Below are 26,356 nucleotides of genomic sequence, written 5' to 3' on the forward strand. Positions count from 1 at the left end.
AAAGCGTGCTACCAAGAAAATATAAATACTTTTGGTGCCAATGACGGATACTTCATTTGACTGAGAAGACCCGATATTTGTGGCCAGAATTGGCCTACCGTTGCGATTAGGATCTGATAGTCTGTTTGGAAAGTTTTTAAAGTTTTGTCGTTTTCCAGAGGTTTTCCAGCGAAATGAGGTTCAGTGGTAGAATTTTGACAGGTGAGATTATTTCCATTTTGAGGACTTAACATTAGATTTTTTAAAATAAGATTACAAAACCACACCACGACAAAGGCGATAGAATCAAAAGACATCAACATCGAGCCGTGTGTACTGATTTCAGTGCCGTCCAGAAACTTTGTTAACTCACAGTACACTATTTCTTTTAGCCAAATTTGTTTCTATCGGCCTCAACTTAAATTAAAGCTTTCATCGAGTCTTCATTAAAATTTATAGAAAGTGCTTAAACTTGACAAAATACTCGGAAAGCTGAAGACGCGGAAAGGGAACGAAATTGCCATAAAGTCTTGAGCACACATTCACTTTGCAAGTGGTTTTTGTTCCCATGTAAATAAGAGTTTCCAGTAAATATCTCAAGGAAAACCCAGCTTGTAGCTACAATTTTCTTGAAGCAATAAACATGAAGACTTTCCTCGGTAAGCAGTTTGAGCAATTCTTGCTAGAATTTCTGAAGTTCTTTCCCTTCGATCGCGCAGCGAAAAATAAAGGATAACAACGGAGCAACCAGTTAGTTACACTACACACAAAACTTGATGAAGTTAGAAAAATGTGATAAAATCTCTTTCGTTGTTTTTGGCGTTCAAAGTGTCCTCTTTGATTCCTCCAAACCAAAGACTTTCTCGAATCAAAAAGCACAGTGACGCTCCAAATTTCCTAGAGGAGTAAAATACGAAAAGAAAAACTGAAAGTTACGTGCCCAGTGGCTTTGGTAATGGCATTTCTCACCGCTGAGAACGAAATTCGACTACTGGAAGATTTGCCACAGGCTGATTTTGACCGTGTACCTGAAAAGATTTCTTCTGTCGGTAAGGAAAAAGCTAAGATCAATAACTAAGAATTTTGTAAATTGAAATTTACGCCCATTGTTTGTTTTGAGCCTTATCGCTAACACACTTAAGTAACCATTGAGTATCAATTAGCATTGGCACAAGTCGACTTCAAAGGCGCAAGTACAAACATTTTTATATAAAAAACTGCCTGTAAACAAAAACCGTAAAAAAAATAGTTTGTCGGATCCAGTAAAAAATCCAATAATCAGTAACATTTTCTGATACAAACACATCCACCCCTTCCTGCGTAATAATAGTCTCCCACCACTCCTTGAGTAATAACAACTTGCTTCCCACCCCTCCATGAGTACTGGTAGATTACATCCCACTCCTCCTTGGGTACTAATGGTCTGTCTCTCTCCCCCCCCCCCCCCCCCCATAGTCGATAAATGGTCGAAAAAAATGTTCCAAAAATGGTCCAAAGAATAGTTCAAGACTCGGAGTCTGAAAACTTTATTTACACCAGCAAAGATTTCAATAAGTTTAATCTATCAGCGAATGCAGGGCGAAGGAGGAAAAGTCCGGCTGTAATCATGTGGCACGTTTTTCCGCGCGATTCTCCAACATCGTTTGTTCGCTTGACAGTGTTTTCCGCCATGACATTGATATTGGCCAATAGCGTTAAGTATTCTAATTTGGGACATAAGAAACATAACTTTCGCCCAGAACTGTGGATTCATTTTTGACTGAATAAGGTCTTTGCTGCCGACAAAGTTAAGACGTATTCAGTAGAGATTTGTAATGTTATTATACTAGATTTATAAGCACACGTTTTGGAACATCTTGACGGCCTCACCGATAACCGATATTCTGGGCGAAAAGACTGAAATCTCCTCATGAACACTACAGACCGCAACGAAACTTCTGTTTTTCCATAAAAAAAATTAACGAAGAATTTCGTCTCTTAGCGGGCAAGTCGGATTGTTTAGCTCAGGAGAAGAGGCCAAAATTTCCGTAGAAATCAAAGCTCACTCAAACGCGACAGAAGAAAATTCAATTGCGAAGAGCACAAACGATGCTACAGATGATGACTTTTACGGCTAACGGTTAAATTTTTGGCCAATTTACGGCTATGGGTCAATATCTTTCCATTATTGTCACAAAATGTTTTTTTACGATTAACTTCTGTTACGACGAACGGTTACACTTTATCAATTTTTACACCAATTGGCTAAATCTTTTGACTGTTTTACGGCTAACGCTCAACCCCATTGACACCCTCCTGTTAAAACTATAATCAACAGAATTGTAGCAAAATAAGCGCGATGCTTTCTTTATTTACAGAATTACTTCAAAAATCTAAATCACCTGAGAAATAATACTGAAACAATTTTCGTCTCAAACTCAGTGATTATTGTTGAATTATCCTTTCGACTTCTTCTCGAGGATTACTCAACAGTATTCACTTCAATTCGCCTTCAGCGAATAATTGTTAAATATTGGCAATCCTCAACCAATCAGCGCACGCCTCAACCAATCAGCGCACGCCTCAACCAATCAGCGCACGCCTCAACCAATCAGCGCACGCCTCAACCAATCAGCGCACGCATCTCTATAATCGCCTGAGCAATATACTTAATGAAAGTGAAATGTGATCATCGCAGTAAATTTTCCAATTTAAGCAATTGGAAAGAAGAAGCCTGAAAAAAATCAGGGCTTCAACGGGATCCCGTTGAAGCCCTGATTTTTTTCAGGCTTCTTCTTTCCAATTGCTTAAATTGGAAAATTTACTGCGATGATCACATTTCACTTTCATCTACAACCGCAGTACAAATATGAATTATTTCATATAAAACTTCACAATATACTTAATGTTCGTATAATTCACATCGTACAACTTCTGTTAAAAAATTAAAAACGAATCATCATATGTCTGTTTAATTGAAAAATTGACTGCCTATGTTTTCGATTCATCTCTGGGTTCATGTAATGACGACTAAGATCCGCCATGAAACACCGGCAAAACATTCCGCAAAACGAAAGGAATAACCTTAATAGTAATAACAGTTCACGAGTCTCAACGCGTTTAAACACATCGACCACGAAGGAACTCCAACCCCCAGTCTCCTGATCCGAAGTCGGACGCCTTATCGAATAAGCCACGCTTCTTTGCTTTTGTTTTGGTATTTCGTTTCGGCACTTCTGTGGACTGGAACACAGGTAACCAAACATAGGCACCGGGAGCTTACGAGCCAGGAGGCCTCTTTTAAATTTCTGTCACATAAAACCGACTTGGCGTATTGTTACCTCCCTCCCTCACCCCTTCCCGATGGCAAGCCTGTACCCACAGCATTTCGATGGATTTCCCTGAAAATTCGTCTGTTTTGTTTAAACCCCTGAGTGGAGAGGGGCCATGTGAGAGGAAATTTTGCTGCCCAAGAAAACAACACAACACTACAATTTGGTCTGGGAATGAGACCTGACCACGTGACCCAGCGCAAACCACTACGCCGATAGGTCTCCCACTGGTACAAATTAATAATAAAAATGTCCAAGGGCTAAACTCTGAACTAAGTTGAACCTTAACCACTGATTTCCAGCAAGGGACTAGACGTATTTAAAGTAAGTATTTGCCAAAAGTTAATACAAATCCGATTCTTTATTCATTAATCAACGATGAGAAGTCATGGGCGGCAATTGGAGAAATTAAAATCTATTTTGATCGAAAAGGTATACAGCTCAAGGTCATGACATACGGACCGAGCGCACTAAGGGTTGAAAATTTCAAAAATTTATTCCAACCTGTATAGGACGCGATAGACAGGAGCAATCGAGACGGCTACAGAAAAGACTATTTCATATATACAGAGATTTACACTGCGAGATACTATCGTTCGTGTCTCTGATTGAACGAACGACGCATTCCCACATTCGTTCAATTCCAATATTTGAAATGTGTTGGTAACTAAGAAAAAAAATCTCAGTATTTATGAAATAAAAGCATCATATCATGGAAAGTAATTGAACGACTTTTATTCACTCGTTGCGATGCATCAAAAACTCACTTCTTCGCTGCGCTCACTTGTTGGTTTTTTTGGGGTTTTTTCTGTTCTTTTTTGTTTTTGTTTTGTTTTGTTTTGTTTTTTGATGCATCGCAACTCATAATCTCCGTCTATTACTACACTGAAATCTTTTCCTAAGTTTTTTCGCGTCAGAGCAAGAAACTAACAATTCATCAAAAAACGCAACTTTTTTCTCTCTTTCTCTTTTTTAAAGTTTTTGCACCAAAGCCGTGTGATTGCAGGGCCGGACGGCTTTTTCGGGACCGGCTCACGTCAACCGGTCCGGCCCTACACACGTCGGCTTTCACTAGGCGTGCAGCGCCTACGGGTCATGTGATAATAACAAATATAATAAGCTGTTAATATACCTTACCAACCCAATCGTGCATTCTAAAATTTTTTATCAAACAATTTAGTAGACGAGCACATAAGAATTTTTCTCTAATCGTGTTTTTTTCATGAAAAAAAAAATTAATTTCCTATTTCATTTCTACCCATTCAATTGCGCAAAATTGACGTTAGGACGCGGAAATCACTCTAAAGTATAATTATTACTATTTCCTCCACCTTAAAAATATTACCAAACTCTAATATTCTAATATCAAACCATTCACTTGATCACCTAAGGAGGTCTTTTAGTAGTAAGTTTAGAGAGATCGTTCAGTTGAATTTCCCATATCTGCTCTGGAATGTTATCACAACGTTCCATAACTGGATAACCTTTGTTGGTCGCTGTCACGCAGTTGTTGGTAATCACATGGAGTAATTTATTTTCCTGTGAAAGACACAGAAACAGCAAAATATTACAGAAAGATCTAATGGACAGAACAATAGCACAGCACGTGCATACTGAACCTTTGTAAGTTTCTTAGTCGTCCTCTGCAGAACAACAACGTGAAATCACCAAGATTGGCGTGACCTGGAGAACGGAACCCCCGAAGGCAAATTATTTGAGTTTCTAATCAGAAATAAACGATGCTCACATGCCTTATACTGAGGTAAAGATGTGGTGCTGTTAGAGACAGTACACATGCATGTCCAGCCATACGCGACTGCCACACCATTGAGCCGCACGCTGCATAACCTGCAGACCAGACGTAATTTTGGCGAGCGAGTGCTCAGTATTTTCTTGGCGACAATTATGGTCGCCATCTTTGATTATAACAGCAGCGGTAGACTGGGGAGAGTAATAAATTTGTATCATGGGAGTGAGCGACGGTCAACAATAAGGAGGGGAGTGGGGTGGGTCTCCCCCCTTCCCCCCTACCGCTGCCTCTACCTCCAAATCAAACACGTTGAAAAAACGATCGCGAGCTTCTTAAGGTTCACTTGCCCTAATACGACACCTGCTTTGCAGGCTACACACTGCAAAATCGTGAACTTTAAGACGTTACCAAGGAGAGATATACCTCTCCTTATTAAACAGGTTTTCGCTCCGTACTGTAACAAACGGACTGAGCGAAAAAAAAACGGGGTACCGTAACTTACAGTACGGACCAAGAATACCAGGGGTTAGTAAGATATTTATTACATCTCTGGGTTCAAATAGAGGACCAAGACTTCAATTTAAACAAACTTTTGAATAAAGCGGGCCGTACAGTGAAATACGGTCCGCTAAATCGACCAATCACAGCGCACGAACTAACCGAGAGAGCTAATAAAAGTCTTTAACGTAAATTAAAATAAACTCAAAAGCTGACTGCAGGGTAATTCCAGTAAATCAATGGAAACGCAAAAACAAAACAAAAACCTAGCGAGCGAGCGAGCGAATTACAGCAAATAGATGCTTAGCGCAAGATAATTCCAAGGAATGAGACTGTGTCATAGCGTATGAAATAACTGGCTTCATTTATTTTCATGGAGGCGTCCAGTGCATACATATGAGTGACGGGACTTAACCTCCTTACACCGTAGACGATAGAGACTGTGATTATCATTAATTTCATTCCTCGTTACCTTGGTGTATTTAAACTCCTGGTTTCCCTTCAGTTCGTGGCAGCCATAAAGTGTTATCTTGGCTCCACTGTGACCTTGGCTTACATCTAAACACGCTTCATCTTGTCGGAATTCATCCAGAAATGTATATTGGAAAGCCTGGTCAAAACAAAGACATCATTGACAGTAAGTATCAAAGTATCAAACCCATGACCTCTGCACCGGTATCGCAGAGGTCATGGGTTTAAGTCCCGTACGGGCCTAAATTTTTTCAGGTCCTATTTTCAACTACTCGTTTCAGTAGCGTTCTTAGCTGCGAGGATCTCTTAAATTAGATACAAAGACTATATGAACATTTTTCCTGAACCAAAGTTTGTTTTCCCTGAATGGAGGTGCTGCAAAGCAGAGGTTACGCTATATTTGTCAATAAATGTATCGCTATGAAATTATGTTTTAAAACAAACTCAAAGCGAAGTGGCGTGAGATAATTCGACGAATGAAGGCATCGTATTTCAGCATTTTGTGGCAGTACTGTACATTTGTGAAAGCTCTTCTTCAAAAATGTCGTATGGTAGGAGTTTAAACTCCCAGTTTCAAATTGATATCTCCTTACGACTCCCGATTTTTTTTGACCACCCACCACCCCCCTTCTCCACTAATAGACATTCACCTGGTTTCCCATCATGCCGTGGCAAGTTACTAGTCCTAGCTCCCCTCCAGCTTTCCGTCCCATAGAGTCCAGGCAAAGATTGGTGCTTGGGTTTCGAATCTGCAGAGAGGTAAATAACCTTTAACAAATACATTGACTAATTGATAAATCAATAAATCCCACTTTTAACACTTAGAATTGACAGTGCCACAAACCACTTGACTGGGATGGTCCTTGAGTGGTAAGGTAATAAGTGAGGAGTTAAAAGTAAAAAAGATTCACGACACAAGGAAATGTAACTTTGAAAAAACTTTCCATTCGTGGATCGCTATAAGTTTCTCCTTAGTATTCCCTTTTATCAAATTTTAATTCATAAATCACTGTATTGAAACATAACAAAGCTTTTTTTTTCCTCAGTGGAACTCGCAACTAAAATAATGTACTGTACGTCAATGCTGCCGGGATTTCTGGTAAATGAGCAACGTGACTTCTCCGTACTTTTATTCCTCAAGACCAATAATGAATAACTTCGGCTACATTACTTCATTCGAAGTCTAATTTGCATGGAATGTAAAAGCAATTTTTTAATTTAATGTCGAAATTAATCCGAGATTGCATTAGTTTTTCTTTACTTCGCTCTGTGATCGGCCCAAACTACTCGCGCCACTCACTCAACCAATCAGACGCAAATCCCGACTATGTCACCCGCGTTTTCCCGCGCTTTAGGCAGTTTGGTAGGTTTTACTTTGAGTTCTCATTGGCTCTTAATGGTATTTTCCTTTCTTCTGATTGGTCGTTGCGATGTTTTGGGTTATAGCTCGACGATACTCAATCGCTTTATTAGAACAGGTAAGTAATAAAACGAGATAACGAAGAAGGAACAGTCGCCATGAAGAAGTGGAACCTCAGAACTTCGGATTCCGCGTTCTAACCCTCTATCACTGTGCATAGAGTGAGCTAAGCAGTACTACGTTCATAAATGACACGCGTCTCGCATACTGTTGGGATTAACAGGGGTGGAGGCTTCGTATTGGTTAATAGAAAAAGAAAGATGGTCAATTTTAACCCCGGTGATGTAATGAAGAACTGTGGTTTTTTTTTTTCGTTGTCTAGAGCTTGGGTCAAAGATACGTAACGGAAAAACAAACAAAAAAGTATTTCTTCAAAACATGGTAGTGTACATTACAAATAACATACCGGTCCGTTAGCCTTGAGAGGTTCATAAATCGACCTGACAGTATCATTTGCCACATTCTCCATATACCACTTGAAACTTTTACATTTGAGCCTTTTCCGCAGGGCAAGTCGATCACTGATATCTCCAGGATCGACATTTTTAAGTTCGGGCTTCTTGTCATAAAGCCATTCCTTGTACTCGTCCATCCAGACTTCTGCAACGCGCTTAAAGTTTATAAGGGTGGCATCCGCCTTGGGGTATGAATAGGGGACATGATGTCTGTAGACATGTCCCACTCGGGAACAAGGAATGTTTTCAAGTTGGCCACCACACTGCCAGAGCTTAAGAAATAAAACAAAGATCCATCGTGAACTTAATAACATGGCCGTTTATCCCCTAAATCCCTAATATCAACATGCATATTCCCATACTGTCTTCCACACTTTTTCTACGATACTGAAAAGGAGAATTTGTCGGGAAATCGAGGGCATCTTTAGTTGGCGATCATTTCCGTTATTCTCACGACCTTGGTGTTTTATTCCCTGATGATGCTGTGAGAAGAAAGTTGATGCTACATGTAGGCACTGTCGACGGCTAAAAAGGTTCAAGAGTCGTCATACTACTTCCAATTTTCGTCTCTCCATACGAAGTGCAGGTTCATGTTCTAATAATAACTACTTCCTCAAACCCATTTCCAGACGGGTGTCAAAAGTCCTGTAGGATTTTCATTGGCTTTGCCTTCCTCTGCTCAGTGTGATTAGTATACAAAACTCGTGCCATTCCTTAAACCCTTAAACTTCCAAGATCTGATTTTTAATTCTCCAAACTGGGATCTACACATTTCCTAGTAAATTAGTTATGAGAATTTGGTGTTAGATCAAGATGATAACTTTTTACTTGTAAAGTTTGAGTATTCTCATTATCTGTTTGCTGAATAGTGCATGGATGTTATTGGCAGAAGTTACTTGTACTTTATAACCAATAAGATGCAAATAGTCTATCTGTTGATCACATTTACTGTAAGTACATATTTCATAGCATGAAGATGTTATAATTAATGAGACATTCGGAGGCATTACTGTGGGATACATTGGTCTTCACCTTCAGTAACTCTGGTTTTAAGTGGAAAATAAATTTGATGCTGACTCTTCAAAGTAGAGGAATGACATCAAAAATAAGGACACGAACAAAAAAAAAACAAAACCAAACAACACAGCACCCACCCCAGTAGTAACTTCACCCAACAGGGCTTAACTTCAGTGAGAAGCACAAACATGAGGTAAATTTCCATATCTGACAACAATAAAACTAAAGCAAATTTTTAAAGTGGTCTGCCTAAGGCATCCCATTTGAACATCATACCTTGAATGATAGTTCATACTGCTCTCCTCCCCAGATGAACATTCCTGGATCATATTGTCCCAGCTCACTGAAAAACTCTCTGTTGATTGCAAACAGCCCACCAGCCATAACAGGAGACCTGGAAAGGAATATTTGTATTTTGAACTCAAGCAGCAGAAGGGGTGCAAGGGTGGGGCATGCAGTCATCTTGCCCTATGTCACCAGTTTCCACATCGTGCAACAACAGGGAATATTGCTACATTCATTTAGGGTCCATTACTCAATAGTAATTTGATATTATTGACTGAGTTGATATAGTAAATTGGCCACTATTAACCCCTGAACTCCCATGAGTGACCAAGACAGAATTTCTTCTAACAATATCAATACAATATCAACCAGATAAGGGATGAGAATAAAGAAAAATATAAATTTGGGGATAATTAATACTAAATTCTCTGAACTAATATTGTAAGAACTGTATGGTTGACAGCAAGGAGAAGTACAAATTTGATCTGGGAGTTAAAGGGTTAAGAGTTTCAAAGGTAATGCTTCAAGCATAAGCCCTTTCTCGGAGTGAACAGTCTTTTACTTTGTTATACTTATACTGGTTCCTGAGTGTAAATCTGCACTATTTTCCTTAAAATTTGATCCAAAATATTACTTCAGGCTTGTAGAGATACTGGGACCTTTGAGAAATGGTCCCTTGGAAGGGATGTATCACAGAGTTACCCTCCACAATCATTTTGAATAGTTTTCAGTTTACATGGGTGCAAGGATGTGAACAAGCCCTAACCTACCTAACTTCTTGTGTAGGATCTTTCCTCTTCTTCATCTGTTCTGGACGCACCGGCCTCTCTTTATAATCAAATCTCCAGTTGAAGGTTCCTCGAATGTAAGGGTCCATAGGCTTGTATTGAAAAGTGTTATGATCTATGAAGTCTATAGTAGGGCACACTGCCGTTCTTCGATCAAGGGCTATCCTTTCAAGCAGAGGAGGGAGCCAGCCCACATTAGCCTCACAGTGTGCATCAAGGAAGAGAACAACTTCACCGATGGCACTACTTGCACCAATAGATCGAGCCTTTATCAGTCCAACCCTTTCTTTAGTTCTGACAATTTTTATCTTTCCTAGTTTTCTTGTGTAGTCTTCTAGTTTCTTCTTTAGATGTGCTGTAAATGAAATCATGACTATTGTTAGCTCCAAAAGCAGAGGAAAATAATCCTTGTAATGAGCTTGTGAGTGTCAATAAATGTTTTGGTGTGAAATGATTTCAAGTTACCGGGTAAACAAATTTAATCCAATTTGATTTGTGTTTTTCTTTCATTGGTGGGGGACAACCAAGGCTTAAATTTGAAACTATAACCCTTATCAGTAATTCTCCTTACTGTCTGCAGCACAATTCTTATGGTGTTAATTCAGAGAATTTAGTACAGGATCAATAATTATTTCCTGATTGATATTTCTCTCAATTCTCACCACTTGTCTGCTTGATATTGTATTGATATTGTAAGGAGAAATTCCGTCTTAGTCACTCATTAGACTTAAGGGGTTAAGAACGCCACAACAGCTGACACAGGGAGATACAGTAATATAATAGCCAGTGTACTTGACACCAGGTGGAGAGTTCCGAGGTCAAGAACTGGCTGGGTCAATGTCTTGCGTTCTTTGACAAGACACTTGATTTCATAATGCCTCTCTCCACTCGGGAGTGTAAATGATTACCAGCAAATTGCCTAGGGAGCCTGATAAAATGCTGGGAAATAACAATGTGGGGGACTAACATCCTATCAAAGGGGGGGGGGGTAATACTCCCAGTCACTTCATGCCACATGGAAACCGTGATAAGCTCCAGCTGGGTGGGCCAATAAGCTTGAGTACAGGCTTTACCATCAGATGACAGCAATGAGAATGCAGAGGAGAGATAGATTTAATAAGCAAGACAGTACCTGAGCATGTGGATTTAGAGACTTTGTACATTTGGTTTTTGTCCTATTCAAAACAGCAACATGTAACACCAAATTTTTTTCACAAGTCTTAAGAACTGGAACCCCAAACCTGTTTTTTTTATGTCATGCTGAAGAGGAGATCTGGCACCAGACAAGATGGTTAACACATTAAGTAACTTGGAAAATTTTTAAGAGAAAGGACGCTTGATTTTAAAGCTGACTGTTTTCTTAGCATCACCGTTGTTAGCCTGTTCCAGGGGTTCAGTTAGAAAAAATGGAGCGTTATAGTAAAATCAATGGCAGGACAGTAGCAGTGGAGTGAAAAAAACTGGAAGTTTAAGTGGGGTGGAAAAAAAAGAGAGAGGTTTGGGTTAGAGACCCTGAACTTCAGATGGACAGGTCTGAGTTTACTACCCAGCTGGCACATTGTGTTATGTTCTTAGGCAAGACATTTTACCATCTCCAAAACTCTCTTCACCCAAATGTATGAATGCTAGCAAAATGTCTGGAAAACCTGATGAACTGCTGTGGTGTAAAGAGCGACATCCCATCCAGGGTAAGTTCAGTACAGCAATACTCTAACTACCCTTAACCCTTTAATTACCAGAAATGATTAACATGTAACTTCTCCTTACAATATCCATACATTATCCAGCAAACAGGTAATAAGAATACTCAAACTTACCAGGTAGAAGTTATCTTGATCTAACACCAAATTCTTATAACTAATTTTATAAACAAGTGTATAGCAGCTAAATTGGAGAATTAAAAATCAGATCTTTAGAGTTTAAGGGTAAATGCTATGGTTACTGGGATAAGTTTTAGTCAAACGAGCAACTTAGCTCAATTGCTGATTTTATCTTTTACCTTTTCATTCTACTACAATTACATCCGTTCCGCTCAAAAACACAATCCTGACATTTGTTTTAATTTACCATTCCCTGCAGGATAGGATAGCAATTTATGTGATGGACAAAAAAGTAGGTTTACCCAGTCTTAGAAGAGCTAAGAAAACACATTTAGAGCAAGTTTTACATCAAGTTTACTCACCTTTATCACTAAAATCATCAACCATTACTATTTCCTGGAGCATGTGTGGAGGAGACCTGTTTATGACACTGTGAACTGTTCGCAGTAATGTGGACCAACCTTCATTGTGGAAAACTATAATTACACTAGCTTTGGGGAGATTATGTGGATATTTACGTTCTTTGCATCTGAAAAAGATGATCAGCAAAAAATTTCAACTCTTATTTTTTGTTGATAACCTCAGTTTTGTGATGGAGATGTAAATCAGATAAAACACAGGTCCACGATGGACCTCTAAAAGAGACTGGTATCTAATTTCTCTTAACAATATCACCCCTGAATCAAACATAAAGGTCATGAAAATAAAGGAAATGATCCCCAACTTATTAAAGAAGCTCTTGATTGTTAAATGAATTCTCCTTGTCAGCATTTCAAGAAATGTATAGTAAACAGTATGGAGAATATGCATACTGATGTGAGGGTTAAAAATGGCAAAAATTCAGTGTTTTCAACACAACTAAATAATTATTTTGAAAAAAGGCTTAGGGCAATTTTGCAATTCATTTTTCCAAAACTCACTAACTGATAGATCTACAAAACATTTTCCTGTCACCTTGCTTTTTCCTTAGTTGCTTTAAAAACAGTATAAAACAAATCATAAGATGTGATTGTTTTCTCAACAAAAAGTTACAATAGCAATGTGATCTACATCTATTCTTAAAAAAAACCATCAATCTTAGCTTCAAGTATCTGAAACTCTTACAGGAGGAGGGCACCCATATGTTTTATAATTGCTGCACATTGGGAGGTAATCAGTAATTATCTGAGTGCAAAGTTGAAAGCAGTACTGTATTGTGGGTATGTGACCCCTTCAATTATTGCAACAAAATAAAGAATTTGAATTAACTATTCTCAAAGAAGCAAATTTGATAAAGGCAGTTTACAACAGTGGTATGGACAAAGTGAACACCAAAAAAAACAAGATATTTTGTGCCTTCTGAGCAAATTGCTTCCTCACTTCCAAAAAAAATTTAAAATTTCATAGTGCAGAGGTAAGTGTTGAAAACAGCATTCAGACAGGGATAAGAGGTTTGCGAGGAATTGTAAACACTGGGCTATCTTGACTTGTGGGGACTGGGCTGGAGAGTCCAGATGACAAAAATATGAATATTAATGAGCTAGGAAGCTCAGGTTTGAACTAAATTAGAACGCAACGGGATTCACTGGTGAATTTTCTACCTTTTGGGTGAGTAGAGGTACTGACTCAGAAATTTCATTGTAGATTTAAAAGATACATTTTAACAAAAACATTATCTTCAAAAGATAAACAATAAGCCAAGTTTGCACATAGTTCTTCCCTGAAGACAATGCCTAACTTCTACGAATTGTTTGGATTTTGGAAATAATATCATAAGGCAGCATGTAGTGATAGGTTTTGTGTAATGAACATATTTGGTTGCACTTAATAATTTATCCTATGTTTACATGTCTAGTACACGTACGTTGTGGGTTCACGGTCACTCAAAGATATCAGGGAAATTACTCCAACCCGTAACCCATTACTAATTTACAAACATTCGCAGATTTTGAAAAAGGGGAATTTTTTGGTGACTCATACGCGGGAGTTAAAAAGTTAGCGATGAATTCTTGGCGATAAAAAATTAGATATTGTTTCAGGATCACTGGCATCCATCACATAACTAGAGTAGCACAACGTCTTGTTAAAATCGTTCCTCTTTATTCCAACGAAATTAAGTCCTTATTAATTTTTCAAAGGCTTTGACCAAATTTTTTCAAACAGTTCGATCACGGAAGGCAAAACAAAACAAGGCAGAGAATGTGTTGCATACTTACGCAAAATGCCTTGTATCCTTGAGCGGACGTTCCAAGGAAATTTTATCGCTAATATATTGATTAAAGCCATACTCCGCGTAAGCACTATCTTTCAAGTGTTCACTCCCAGCCTCTGTTTCTACGGGCTCCCCAAAAGAGCCTGGCCCTCGGGGAGTGTATTTCTCCTTCTCCGGTGTCCAGAAATCCTCAATCTTGATCATTTCACCGAGCTCTGGGTGCGAATTTGCCACGTGGATGGGGTCAAGTTTATATTTCGCACACCCACCAAACCCGCAGTTTACGAAAAGATAAACAATAGTACAGATCAATAACGCTCCCAAACATTTACAAGTTCTTTTCAACTTGAATCGCATGATCAGACTGTTAAACAATGGATCCCTGTTGTAAACTGAAACGATCGAACAATCCTAAGATGCAAAATGTACCGTAGAACAATATATTTCTCCGGAAATAGCAGAATAGTGTCAGTCTTTTGTCGAAGAGATGATCAGCTGGATCAAATGTTTACTCGCATACTGGCCGTCAAATCCACTGGAGATTCTTAAAGTAATGCTTAATCCAGTACAGCAGCCTTCTCTTGATTTCCAAAGCTTTTTTTCAATCTTTATATCCAAACATAGGTTTATTCTCCCACGATCATAGGTTCCTTGCCGGTAAGATGCAAATACACGAAACACAAAGTGTTTATCTCACCGCACTTGGTACCGCAATTTTTAAGGAGAACAATAAAACCAGAGAGGACAATTAAATTTGAACCAAGCGATTTCCCATCAAATTCCAGAGTGTATGAAAAAAAACAATGGACGATAATCAATCTAAATCACATACACACGAACACCTCCAAGGGTAAATGAACTCTCCAATGCCACAAAATTCTTTGAGTAAATAATCTTCCACGCTTCTCTTAGAGACATCACCCACTTTCTCTTTCCTCCGTTAAGTTCTGGTTAATGATTTTTACCATTACTTTCGAAGAAATTCTTAAAAAAACCATGACGACTAAAGAAAATTATAAGAATAGAACTTAGCGATATTTAACCAGCAGTGTTTGTTTTAATAGTACTTACTTTGTATAAGCTGAATTAAGTTTTCCATAGGTTGTTTCTAGGGTGTCCTTGAAGGGGAGTAAGAATTTTTGGCCAGATGTTGACACCTTGGTAGTTCAACAATTAAAGCCTTCAGTTTCAAATGAAGATAGCTCGTCATCTCGCTGAGACTTTAAAGAAGCATATTTTTTTCTGCAGTCGATGTGATGGCTAGGAATGGCCAACCTTTGCAAATAGTTTTCGCACTCTTTGTTGTTCTACAAGTTTGTGAGGGAGAACGTTATTGCAAGACTGAAAACTGTGGCGAAGAGGCAAACAAACATGAGGAATACTCCATATCGCAAACAGTTATAGAGGAAAGTCTGTTTATGATTTCTCCAGAAGATTTTTACTATAATTTCTTGGTGAAACATAGGCCGTTTGTTATGAGGAGGGTGGCAAGAAACTGGCCAGCGTATACGGTAGGAAAGCAAATATTTATTAATTTTAAGCAAATAAATCAAAATGATAATGACTTCAACCCTAAGCATGGTATTATCGAAACTTGGTGGCAAAGAAACTGCCAAAAAAACGTAACTTTCAAAAACTACACATAGACGACTGACACAATTTTCATGAGAAATTTTTCAAGAGGGTCATAAAAACTTTGCTGAAGTGTGTAGCTCACTCTAACGCCATGGAGATTAGGATAGGGAAACTTTCTTCTTTGGGGGTTACTTGTTGGAAAGGGAAAAAAAACAAACAAAACATACAAACTAGTAAAAATTTCAAGATCTCTGGACTATCTTTCCTCACCCTTTAACTCACAGAAGTGATTAACATGTAACTTCTCCCCATAATAGCTACATATTATCCTGCAAACATGTAATGAGAATACTCCAACCTATCAAGTAGAAGTTGTAATCTTGATCTAATACCAAATTCTTCTAACTTATTACAAGGAAATGTGTAGCAGCCAGAGGAAGGAGTTAAAAATCAGATCTTGGGTAGTAATAAGTTAATCATGCAAACTCACTTACAAAATGTATCCTAAATTTGGAGCAGAGAGAGTTGTTCCTAGTTATTCTGTCAAGAACATGGTAACAACATCTTTTTTTTCTTTTTATTTTACCTGTATTCCAAAATTAGCACCTCCTGTATGTATTCTTAATTGGACCACTAGCTTTCACAATAACTAGTACACAACCTTGAATCATGAATTAAAAATTGGAATGAATAATGTCAAAGCCCGAGTGTGAATTGATCCTTTTTTCTTTCCCACATCTAGACCAAATGCTTCACTATACAAAATTTTTCAAGGAGCAAAGTATTGGTGATCTTTAAACTTTCCTAAGAGATGTAATTAAACTTTCTCCCTGTTTCTCATTATGTTTAGGTATGGACAGAAACCTACCTGATCCAATCTTTAACTGAAGACTTGCAAGTATCAGTTATAAAAGGACTACAGAATTTCCCATTTGGTGGTGAAAGTAACATGCCAGTCAAAGAATTCTTCTCAAGATATTCACAGGAAGATCTAACACTTTGTGATGAACCAACAATGGAGATGCTCAATGATATAAGGGCTCCCCTTTGTGCTCAGTGTCATCAGTTCATGGAGAAGATCACAGTCAAGTTTTGGTTTCACCATCGTCACAAGAAAGCATCAACATCTTTATTTTTCCAACCAGACGAACAGCTGCTAACTGTTTTAAATGGAAGTGCTACAGTAATATTAATTTCACCTTTGCACTCAGAAAAACTTCCTTTTGATGGAGATGAATTGTTGGCAATTTCCAGTTTTGATACAGGTTGTCATAAATTTATAAGTCAAACCAAATTAATTTTTGTGTTGTCTTGAAATCATTACTTCTAACATTTTTATTTACTTTTTCAGAACTTATGTACATATACCTCTCTGTCTGTTCATAATTAACAAAGGGAAATTTAAAATAGATTTGCACTTAAATTAAACATGTTCCATTTGATTTAAGAATTTTCCACTTGATTTATCCATTTGTTAAATGTAGACAGTTGCCAAGCACAACAAATTTGCTACATTAGCACTAGAGTTGCGATTTGACAGAGTAGGTGAATTGTCCCCTTCCCCTTTCCCAATCTCCCTTGTGCTCATTTCTTTTTTTTTTTAATTTTTCCCCCAGATACTCTCTCATCTAGAGGCATTCCATACTTGACTGTTGACCTTGTTAAGGGTGACATGTTTTACATACCTCAAATGTGGTGGCAACATGTAACGTTTTCAACAGAGTATAACCTATTTGTACAGTTTCTATGGCCATCAAAAACTGCCATAACTTCTGGAAATCTACAATCTTCAACCCAAATAAGAGGTAAGAAATAATGTAAATTTTTCAACATGGTGCTGTCAGAGGTAACATTTCGAGTGCTGTTAATTGAAGAACTGTAACCTGGTGAATAGTAATTGGTTTTATTAGACTAGAATATACCACACAGAAACCAAACAATCAATTTATTTCTGTCAAATGAATACAATGGAAAATAGTTAGAAATCATTAGTAAACTTAATGTGCGATTTTGTCACTTGAAATGCATAAGTTGAGCAATACATTTATATTTTGTACTTTCTAATTACTTCCAAAGTAACCAATCGGTGTACGCAATTGGAAAAAATCCTTATTTAATAATTATTTGTTTTAATGTAAGACTTTCAAATTATAACTAAAAGTTTTTCTGCTAGTTGACTTTGTATGCAAATGATCACTATCTTTGTCCTTGTAATGTGTTTGATAGCAATTACTGTGGTTGTTTATTTTGACATCTGATAATATCTGATACAGAGTAAACAGAACTTTAAATTCAACTAGTGGATGATACATATTGTATTTCCTTGGATAAGCACCTAGGCCCTCATTTAAAATTTCTGCTGAAAGGAGAGGCACTTGATGATTGGATGAGGGTGCTTAATTGATTGGGGGAGCTGTTCTGATTCTTCTGTAGTTGAATCTTAAAAATTTATAAAGAAATTGGAAATAGGAACAAGTTTCCCTGCTATTCCTACTATTTAAGTAAGTTAGGGAGGAGGGGAGGGCACTTGTTTCATATTGCAGCCTTGGGGGGTGGGCACTTATTCGGGGAAGGGCATTTATTAGGGCATGGGCACTTATTTGAGGAAATGCAGTATCTGTTTCCTCATACTTATTAAAAGATAAAATGTGTATCTATGTGGGACCATTTATTACTATCCAACTGCACAAAGTAGAGTACAAATAACACATGAATAGAGTGCAAATATCTTGTGATATTCTACAGTTATTTGGAAAGTTGGATATTTTGTATTGTAAAAAACCTGTTTAACCAGTCGGCTGCATGTGCTACACTTCTCTATCCACTTTGCTTTTCCTGCTTTATCAGAAATGAGCAGAAAGACTTAGCAGAAAAAAAAAGCAGTTGGATAATAAATATTAACTTATTTATGTTTCAGTGTAGTATTGCTGAGTAATTTTACTTGAAGTTTGTGTTCTGACTTGCCCTACAGGGCTTGTCAAAATACAGCACAACTCGTAAATACTCAGCGATACTACACACCAAAACATTTATTAAGATATATATATCCTTCATATGTAAGCTCCTCATTTTATTTTTCTATGCATGGTGATGAAGGGGATCATCTGCCAAGTTTACCAGCATCATTAAGAAATTTACTCAGAAAGTATGAAGAGAAGTTCTTGATGATGGATGTGAGACCACTGGTTTGTTTAGACCAAGACAAGAGGATGAGTGAATATACATTTGAAACAGGAAAAATGTCACCAGATGAATATGAAGCTATCCATAATGGTCCTGACTTTACCGAGGTAATGAAATTTGTACTTGTGTGATTGCCATGACCAAGCATGATGTAAAGATATATATGTTATTTGCCGGCTGGGAGGTCCGTATGGTGAAAAACTGTGACCGAGGTCTTGAAAATACTGCCCGAGGCCGTAGGCCGAGGGCAGCATTTTCAAGACCGAGGTCACAGTTTTTCACCATACGGACCGACCCTTAGCCGGTAAATAACATATTTATTGTTTTTAAACTTGACGAAATTCTTTCCGAAATAACCCGAATGATTTATGGCCGTAAATACGGCAAGATCTTCCATAAACTGAACAATTTTTGAGTGGGTAAACGGTAGTTAAAATAGAGGTGATGCAAATTTAAGAGAGATGCCTCAGCGAAACATTTTCATTTCCGTAACGATAAAGGTGATTTAAAAGGCTTCCAAACAAACTTTGAAACATTATTTTTACAAGTATCTGTCACAATCTGACACCTGTCAATTAGAGAGCGCGCAAGAAAAAGAAAATCGAAGGAACATTTGAAAACCAACAGAACTAGTTTGGCAAAGACCATCACGACAATGTTTTCTTCAAAATCAGTTAATGATCTAACGGAAAGTATTATTCACTCTCATCGACGATTCATTCATGTACGAAGATTTACCTCTGTTCATTAAGTAAACGGCGAGGAAATTAATTGTGAGTAAATTCAATCTTTTTATTTTGAAGTTGTGAGAGTTTGCTCGTTTGTTTGCTGTAATGGCGTGTTTAACTCTGATCTTTCCTTCACAAAAACTAAATTCGAACGGCACACTCCAACGAGACACCAGGGAATGTAATGCGGCCTTTTCTCAAAAAATTCCTTCAATTTCTGTTGTGCAATTTAAGGTACAAATGTCCAAATTGAACGGAATTGGAAAGACTCACCAGGAGCGTATATTTGTTGTAGAACTTAAATTAAAACTTCGCTTGCTCTTTCACTATGAACAAATTGCTCGAGAAAATTCAGATATTAAATGAATGAAAGTTCCATCGTTCAGTTTAACTGTAACCAAATACCTCACGTTCCAACTTTCTGGGTACTTTTTGTGAACGATTAAAATTAATTGCAGAAGGTTTTTAGGCCGCTTGTCAACCAACGTAATGACACTATTGTTTATACAAATTCATTCTGAAACCAATATTTTTCTGTCAACCAAAGTGATTTGATAGAGAGAAAAGAGAGGATTCATAAGTTATTTATCGGCTTGAGGTAGTGACCGACGTGTTTGCTTAAAAATACTGCCCAGCCGGAAAACGAGGTATATTTATGAAAAATGACAACGAAAGTTGGGATGTACTCGGCGACTCACGAAAGCGTTACCGTGGCCCGTGGGCAGAGTTAGGAAAATACTGACCGGGTAAAGAACCAATCAGATTGCAAGATTCGTTACCGTGCCCTCTAAAAAAACAATAATGTTCAATATTTACCTGAAATTGATGGACTAATATAAATTTGAATCAAATAAAAACCAAACAAACAAACAAACAAAAAACATTCAAGGCAAATACCCATTCATCTTGACCTCCCACTTGATCAGTGAAGGATTTATTTCATAGCAAAAAGATGAAAAAAAGAATCTACCAAAAAAGTGGGTAAAGAGTTAACAACACTTGTTATGGTTTTCTTAATTTTGATAGACTTGAGTGTGATTCCATCATTTTAAAAGCTGCTGGAAAAATTTTATTTTATAACTGAAAAATTTTTCTAGAAGTTATGAAGGATGTCAACAGGCTAAAAGCAGTTATTTTCATGCTGAACCAAAGTTGGCTCATGTTGCATACAACTATAGTCATTTTTATATGTTAAGATAATACATGTTATCATATCTGCTTTTTATCTCACAGGAAGAACCATGCAACTTTGATGCAAGTAATCTACAAAGCCCCTGTCATTTTGCAACCTGTTTTGAAGATCCAGAATCACCAATTTGTATTCGATACATTCTAGACTATTGCAGCCACTGGGAAGATCGTGGCTGTGCCATTGAACTACCTCAGTTGTTAAACAAGGTGGAAAAGAGTTTAATGAAGCAGATTGCTTCCTTGAAATCCTCCTACCAATAGGCGCTTTATTGATTTTGATGACATATAAATTTTAGTGACAATATAAAATAAAGCCTGCGGCCTGTATACTTTACCTGTTTGTCTACTGTGTTTCACCAGCTGCAGCTGAGAAAACCACACAGATCCAACATGAAATTCAAAACCCTTGAAAGCTGTTTTTCCTGGAAATTCACTTCATCCAAATTTAAGAAACTCCAGTGCTGTAAATGAATACTACTCACATAGAAAAATTACTTGTACCAGTCATCAGAATCTAAAGTGAACAAGGCCAATTAATACTGAATGTCTCCTGTAATTCTGCACCTCATTCTTTAAGTGCCAGCATTGACTGAGTTGCAGTCCTGGAAATTAGGACTTCTATACATGTAGAAGAGTCTTTTAAAAATTCTGTGTCTTCCCTATTGCTAGAAATTATTATTAGCAACATGTTCAATAGAAACAAAAAATTTAACCACAGCTCATTAAATGTACAGAATATTCTTCAGAAAATTCGATAAAAAATTTTGAAACTAAATCAGTGAATTTGGACCATCTCAGCACTTGTAACCTTTAGGGATTCTGTATTAACAATAACACAACTTTAACTTTTTTCAGTTACTTTTATTAGTTAGCAAGTCAAACTTTCAGTTTGAACTCCAAAATTTTTATTACATCATCCTGGTATTTTGGGTGAAGTTCATTTTTAGGGACCTGCAAAAGAAAAGTAAGGCTGGCATTAATTAACTTTGCACTGACATTACTTAGATTATTTTCCAGTTCTACTTTCCAACATTATTCCAGTTTTGGTGCATTGTGAATAGCCTACCTCTCAATAACATTTAATTTGACAAGCCAGGATGATGCATCTTAAAAGACATGGTTTGTACAACATGGCAATCATGTAAATGTGGTTGAAAAGGGAGGCAAATGGCAGTGAGATTCTGACAAGGATTCACGATTACTTGATGGTCAGTCTTCACACAATTATTTTCCAATTCTATTGACATTTTTCTTATTCCCATAATTCTGATATTTTTCTTGAGGATTTTAATTTTTATTCACGAAGAATATGTAGGAGAGGAGATGGAGAATATGTCCCAAATACCTGATACAACTTTTTTCTTTTTTTAATTTTTTCCATCAGTAGTATTTTATTATAGTATCATGATTTTTGGCAAGTTTTAAACTAGTATTTACTTGTTTAAAACAAGCTGGGTGTGAATGCAGGACATCACTCACAGGATGATTGGTTAATTCCATGTTAAAACAAAATTCTTTCACACACTTTAAGAAACAGTAGCCACAATAATGATGTTCTTGAAGATAAAGATGTAAACAAAGTTTACTGATGCAAAGCAATGAGATGTTAACAAGGCTTGGAGATAAAATGATGCATTGAAGCAAAGCCATGGAAACAGACAGAGTAAATGATAGAAGCAATGTATAAAACCGTTTAAAGCCGTTTTAAATACTAAGAAGTAGATACAAAGAAAACTATATTCAAACAGACTGAAAAACTATGATAAACTTTGAGAAAAAAAACTCTAGATCTCATGAAAAGAGACTTCTGTATCCAGGTTAGGGATTTTAATGCAAACAATTTCTTTAACCCTTTAACTCTCATGAGTGACCAATACAGAATTTCTCCTTACAATATCAATACAATATCAAGCAGACAAGTGATGAGAATAAAGAAAAGTATTAATTAGGGGATAATTAGTTGATCCAATACCAAATTCTCCAAACTAACATGACAAGAAATATATAGCAGACAGTAAGGAGAATTACTTATGAGATCTTAGGAGTTAAATAGTTACCATCTAATTCCTCCTTGCAATATTACCCTTGAACCACACATCACAAGAATAAAGGAAATGATCACCAACTAAAAAAGCTCTTGATTATTACACAAATTCTCCATAGCAGCTCTTAGGAAATGTACAGTATACAGAACAACATACTTAGAGAATAAGCAAGCTGATGTTAGGATGCTAAGGGTTTAAAATAGATCATCAAGTGTTGGGAAAAAGAGGAGAGAAATTTGATTACACTGAGGTACAAAATTAGGTTGCTAAGTAAGATTCAAACTAGCACTGTATTCCCTGGTTAAGTTTTGAGAACACCTGAAGCCTCTCATCTTAACTCCAAAACTTTGGAATCTAAAAACACTGTCAGTGTTATAATTGGTAATGATATTTCTGATTGCATGAGAGACCAAGGTAGGATTTCTCCTCACAACATCAATATAAAAAATTAAGGTGGCATGTGATCAGAGAAGAGATAAATATAAATTAACTAGAGAGATTATTAGTTGATTCAATACCAAATTCTCTGAACTAAATTCATAATAATTCTATGGCAGACAGTAAGGAGATCTTGGGAGTGAGAGGGTTGAATGATAAGATTTTGAGGCTAAGTCATGAGAGAAGTGTTTGAGTAAATCGATACAATCAAACCTTGATTATCCAGATTATTTGATTATCTGAACTTAATTCTCTGGTCTCAAAGAAATAGTCCCTCTTGAGATCTTTGACAATGTTTTCCCATCACACAGAGCTGAATTACTGAAACAATTTGATGACAATGACAGATAGCACTTTAGGTAGCAAAACATTTTTGTAAATACTTTTGGCAAATGTTAACAGTGAAGTACATTCATTAGAGAACATACTTTTATTTCTTGCGTGGTATAAATCAAATGATACATTTTGGCTCATTAATATTTATAGACTCTGGATAATTGAGGTTCGATTGTATAACCAGTTGGGCAGTGTTTCTAACTTCCATACCTTGTGGCAGTCATAACCTTGATCTGCCATCGTTTTCACAAATGCTTCCTCGCCTCCACGATTCCTTCCCATTGATACGTAAATACGTGAACCAGGTTTTGCTAATTTTGTGATGCACTGAGCGAGAAGCACAGAGTCGTCCGCTGAATAAAGACATTCTGCAGCGAGAATGAGATGAAACAGACCATCTTTTGTCAAATATTCTGTGCTTTTCCCCCAACAATATTCCACAACCTTGATTCTACTCCGACCAACTCCAGTCACATTTGCTGCCACGTTGTCTTTAAGAGTTTTTACACAACATTTCTGATCAGTTAGAACGGTCATTTTCGCACCTAACAAACACAAATAAATTCCCACTAAACCGCAGCCAGCTCCAAGCTCTAAAACTCGGCATTCCTGTAAATAGTGTAAAGGAAATAGATCTCGATTATCGAACATCTTAGCGAGTGCAATACTTCCATCCCAAACAGTTGTTCCAAGAGCTGTGTAGCTCTGTCGAAGTTTTATGAGAGGCATGCAATTGTAGAGTTCGTTGTCCCCTTCTCCAGATCGATCAGCGTCAGAACCCCTGTCAACTTCAAGTTCAAATGGATTTTCGAACCTTTGTTTTTCAGGTTTGTACTCTTGTCGAAGCCACATGATTAATGGGAATGACTAAGATTTTGGATGACCAAGGAAGACCAGTACTGCATCCCTGATGCAAAATATGCCAGGCGTGACTTTGTACCCAAGCCTCCAAGTTAACCAGTCTCCCTCAGTCTGTTTCGACGATAAGAGAAGTCGTCAAAACAACTTTTAATTTGCAGCAGAGGTATTTGCCAAAAAAAAACCAGTACTCTCATTAGTCAGGTGAGAAGGAGCCAATTGAAAGTCAGTCAGAACCTGAAAGTTAGCTGGTAATTGATTTATCAATTATTACATAACGATTAAAAAAAAACCAACCACAACACCAACGACAGCAATAGCATAACGAAAATGATTACATTATGACCAAAACGATTGGAGAGCGATCTACGGAAGATTTAGGCGGGACAGTTTTTAATACTTCTCACTATAAGCAAGGAGTGAATCTGCCTTGCACTGGTGAAAATGTAGCATTTCCATTTTTTGAACTTGTTATTTTTTACAAACTCTGACCTTAGATTGCCACAAGATCACTTATTGTTCATCTTTAGCGGAAGATCAGTCAGCTCTTTCCTATGACGTCAATTGAAGTCCCAAGTTTTTACAATGATGCTGTATGTGTTATCATGACTTTACTTTCATCAATATTATCGTGTAAAATACGGTAGGAGATTCTAAAAAGTAACCCTAGAGTAACAGCAGGAAGTTTACAGTGCCCCCGCATATGCGAGCGAAACGATCCATTCCCGCGAGGAAAGATGCCATCAGCATATTCTACTATCAGAAGATCGCGTGCAAAATTCGTCGAAACGATACAAACTTTTCCCTTTTTGATGAAATGTTAGGCGCTGAACAGGTCTGAATAGAATTTTCTCTTGATTTTATATCATATTTCAAAAAATACAGAAACAGTGGGAGAGAGTCCTTGACTTGAGAACTCTGTCCTTTCATCAATTTAAGATGGTCTCAGGTTAACCGCTAACCGTAAAACGGCCAAAATTTAGCTGTGAGACGTAAAAAAAAATTTAATTGTCAAAACTTTTCCTTTCTATGATTTATTATTTTGAGAGCCAAAATGTTTTATTGTTCCATATACATATAGTACAAATATATTACTGTTTCATATACATATAGTACAAATATATTACTGTTTCATATACATATAGTACAAATATATTACTGTTTCATATACATATAGTACAAATATATTACTGTTTCATATACATATAGTACAAATATATTACTGTTTCATATACATATACAGCACTATTTCCACCATGCTATAGCTATATACTACAAACCGTTAGCCGTAAAAGCCATCACCCAATTGAGACCCTCGTTGTTTCTCCACTCCTAATTTACAAAGACACTTTGAATGCTTAAAGACCTAAGGCATTCCTGTTTTTCGAAAATACGTGTACAAACATATGGGTTACGTGAGAAAACGCCAGTACCAATATTGGTCGCCTGCTTTCGAGCTCCGCTGGCGTGCGTTCCATGATACGACTGAGTGACTTAGTAAGTCCGTAAGGCTTATTGCATGTGTTTTGAAATAAATGTTGGTAAAGGGAAAATAACGAATGGATAAACGTAGAGTCTTCGAATGAGATAACTTTAAAATGCCAGAGATGAGCGAGGAAAATTTTTTTTCTAGTTAACATTATTGTTCCTAAGTAAACAGAACTCACGTTTGAATTTCCAATTCATAAAGAAATTTAATTTGTAAGCCACATCTTGAGAATTATCGCACTGTTACGTTCACAAAAGGATGTTTAAGTTTTAAAGTTTGGTTCTGTAAAGCAAATTAATTTCAAAATGCAACCGAACTATTATTTTTTTACCTCTTACAGTACTTCTCATGTGAGTTGTTGCCCCGGCCAAATTTGTGTTATTTTTACACATACGAAATTTCAGTTTCGTCATTTAAGTTTCCGTTCAATTTAGTCTGCCCGCTTTTCTTATTCAATTTGCATATGACGCAATTTATATTCCATTTACGAACTAACAGAAAAGGACAACATCAACATCAACCACAGTG

At 37.1% G+C, this 26,356-nt stretch overlaps 3 protein-coding genes and 1 long non-coding RNA gene across 6 annotated transcripts; 1 reads left to right on the forward strand and 3 right to left on the reverse strand.

Moving 5' to 3' along the window:
• Positions 1–2,298: 2,298 nt before the first annotated feature.
• LOC149034223 (uncharacterized) lies at positions 2,299–2,625 on the reverse strand. The gene is made up of 2 exons (XR_016183129.1): positions 2,561–2,625; positions 2,299–2,500 (listed from the first exon to the last, which is right to left on the reverse strand). It is a non-coding gene; the product is annotated as an uncharacterized LOC149034223 (long non-coding RNA).
• Positions 2,626–3,632: 1,007 nt separating this feature from the next.
• On the reverse strand, positions 3,633–15,054 carry LOC113671079 (polypeptide N-acetylgalactosaminyltransferase 1). The gene is made up of 8 exons (XM_027187296.2): positions 13,990–15,054; positions 12,157–12,323; positions 9,957–10,329; positions 9,178–9,295; positions 7,836–8,156; positions 6,660–6,758; positions 6,011–6,148; positions 3,633–4,829 (listed from the first exon to the last, which is right to left on the reverse strand). Exons 1-8 carry the CDS (start codon positions 14,340–14,342, stop codon positions 4,677–4,679), a joined length of 1,722 nt encoding a protein of 573 aa, XP_027043097.2. The 5' UTR covers positions 14,343–15,054; the 3' UTR covers positions 3,633–4,676.
• On the forward strand, positions 13,320–20,996 carry LOC113671091 (uncharacterized). Of its 3 annotated transcripts, none has more exons than XM_089194492.1 (6): positions 13,320–13,381; positions 15,234–15,496; positions 16,411–16,825; positions 17,177–17,365; positions 18,657–18,850; positions 20,705–20,996. In XM_089194492.1, the coding sequence occupies exons 2-6, from the start codon at positions 15,242–15,244 to the stop codon at positions 20,921–20,923; spliced, it is 1,272 nt and encodes a 423-aa protein (XP_089050618.1). In that variant the 5' UTR covers positions 13,320–13,381; positions 15,234–15,241; the 3' UTR covers positions 20,924–20,996. The 3 variants fall into 3 exon arrangements, with proteins under 3 accessions (XP_089050618.1, XP_089050619.1, XP_089050617.1); XM_089194493.1 differs by having other exon boundaries at positions 13,332–13,391; XM_089194491.1 differs by lacking the exon at positions 13,320–13,381 and having other exon boundaries at positions 15,069–15,496.
• Positions 20,909–24,418, reverse strand: LOC113671080 (protein N-lysine methyltransferase METTL21A-like). The gene is made up of 2 exons (XM_027187298.2): positions 23,692–24,418; positions 20,909–21,613 (listed from the first exon to the last, which is right to left on the reverse strand). The coding sequence occupies exons 1-2, from the start codon at positions 24,331–24,333 to the stop codon at positions 21,539–21,541; spliced, it is 717 nt and encodes a 238-aa protein (XP_027043099.2). The 5' UTR covers positions 24,334–24,418; the 3' UTR covers positions 20,909–21,538.
• Positions 24,419–26,356: the final 1,938 nt, after the last annotated feature.

The sequence above is a fragment of the Pocillopora damicornis genome, chromosome 14 (assembly GCF_964200805.1).
Source record: "Pocillopora damicornis chromosome 14, jaPocDami1.2, whole genome shotgun sequence".
In the NCBI taxonomy this organism is placed as follows: Eukaryota; Metazoa; Cnidaria; class Anthozoa; order Scleractinia; family Pocilloporidae; genus Pocillopora; species Pocillopora damicornis.

Bases quoted from the DNA above. Each gene is read 5' to 3' on its own strand.
- LOC113671079 (XM_027187296.2), bottom strand. From the start codon at position 14,342: ATGCGATTCAAGTTGAAAAGAACTTGTAAATGTTTGGGAGCGTTATTG. The intron at 10,330-12,156 runs GTGAGTAAACTT...TTTCATTTACAG, and splicing joins TGATGATTTTAGTGATAAAG to CACATCTAAAGAAGAAACTA. The intron at 6,759-7,835 runs GTATGTTATTTG...ACCTCTCTGCAG, and splicing joins CTCTCAAGGCTAACGGACCG to ATTCGAAACCCAAGCACCAA.
- LOC113671091 (XM_089194492.1), top strand. From the start codon at position 15,242: ATGGCTAGGAATGGCCAACCTTTGCAAATAGTTTTCGCACTCTTTGTT. The intron at 16,826-17,176 runs GTTGTCATAAAT...TTTTTCCCCCAG, and splicing joins AATTTCCAGTTTTGATACAG to ATACTCTCTCATCTAGAGGC. The intron at 17,366-18,656 runs GTAAGAAATAAT...ATGGTGATGAAG, and splicing joins ATCTTCAACCCAAATAAGAG to GGGATCATCTGCCAAGTTTA.
- LOC113671080 (XM_027187298.2), bottom strand. From the start codon at position 24,333: ATGTGGCTTCGACAAGAGTACAAACCTGAAAAACAAAGGTTCGAAAAT. The intron at 21,614-23,691 runs GTATGGAAGTTA...TTTCTTTTGCAG, and splicing joins AAGGTTATGACTGCCACAAG to GTCCCTAAAAATGAACTTCA.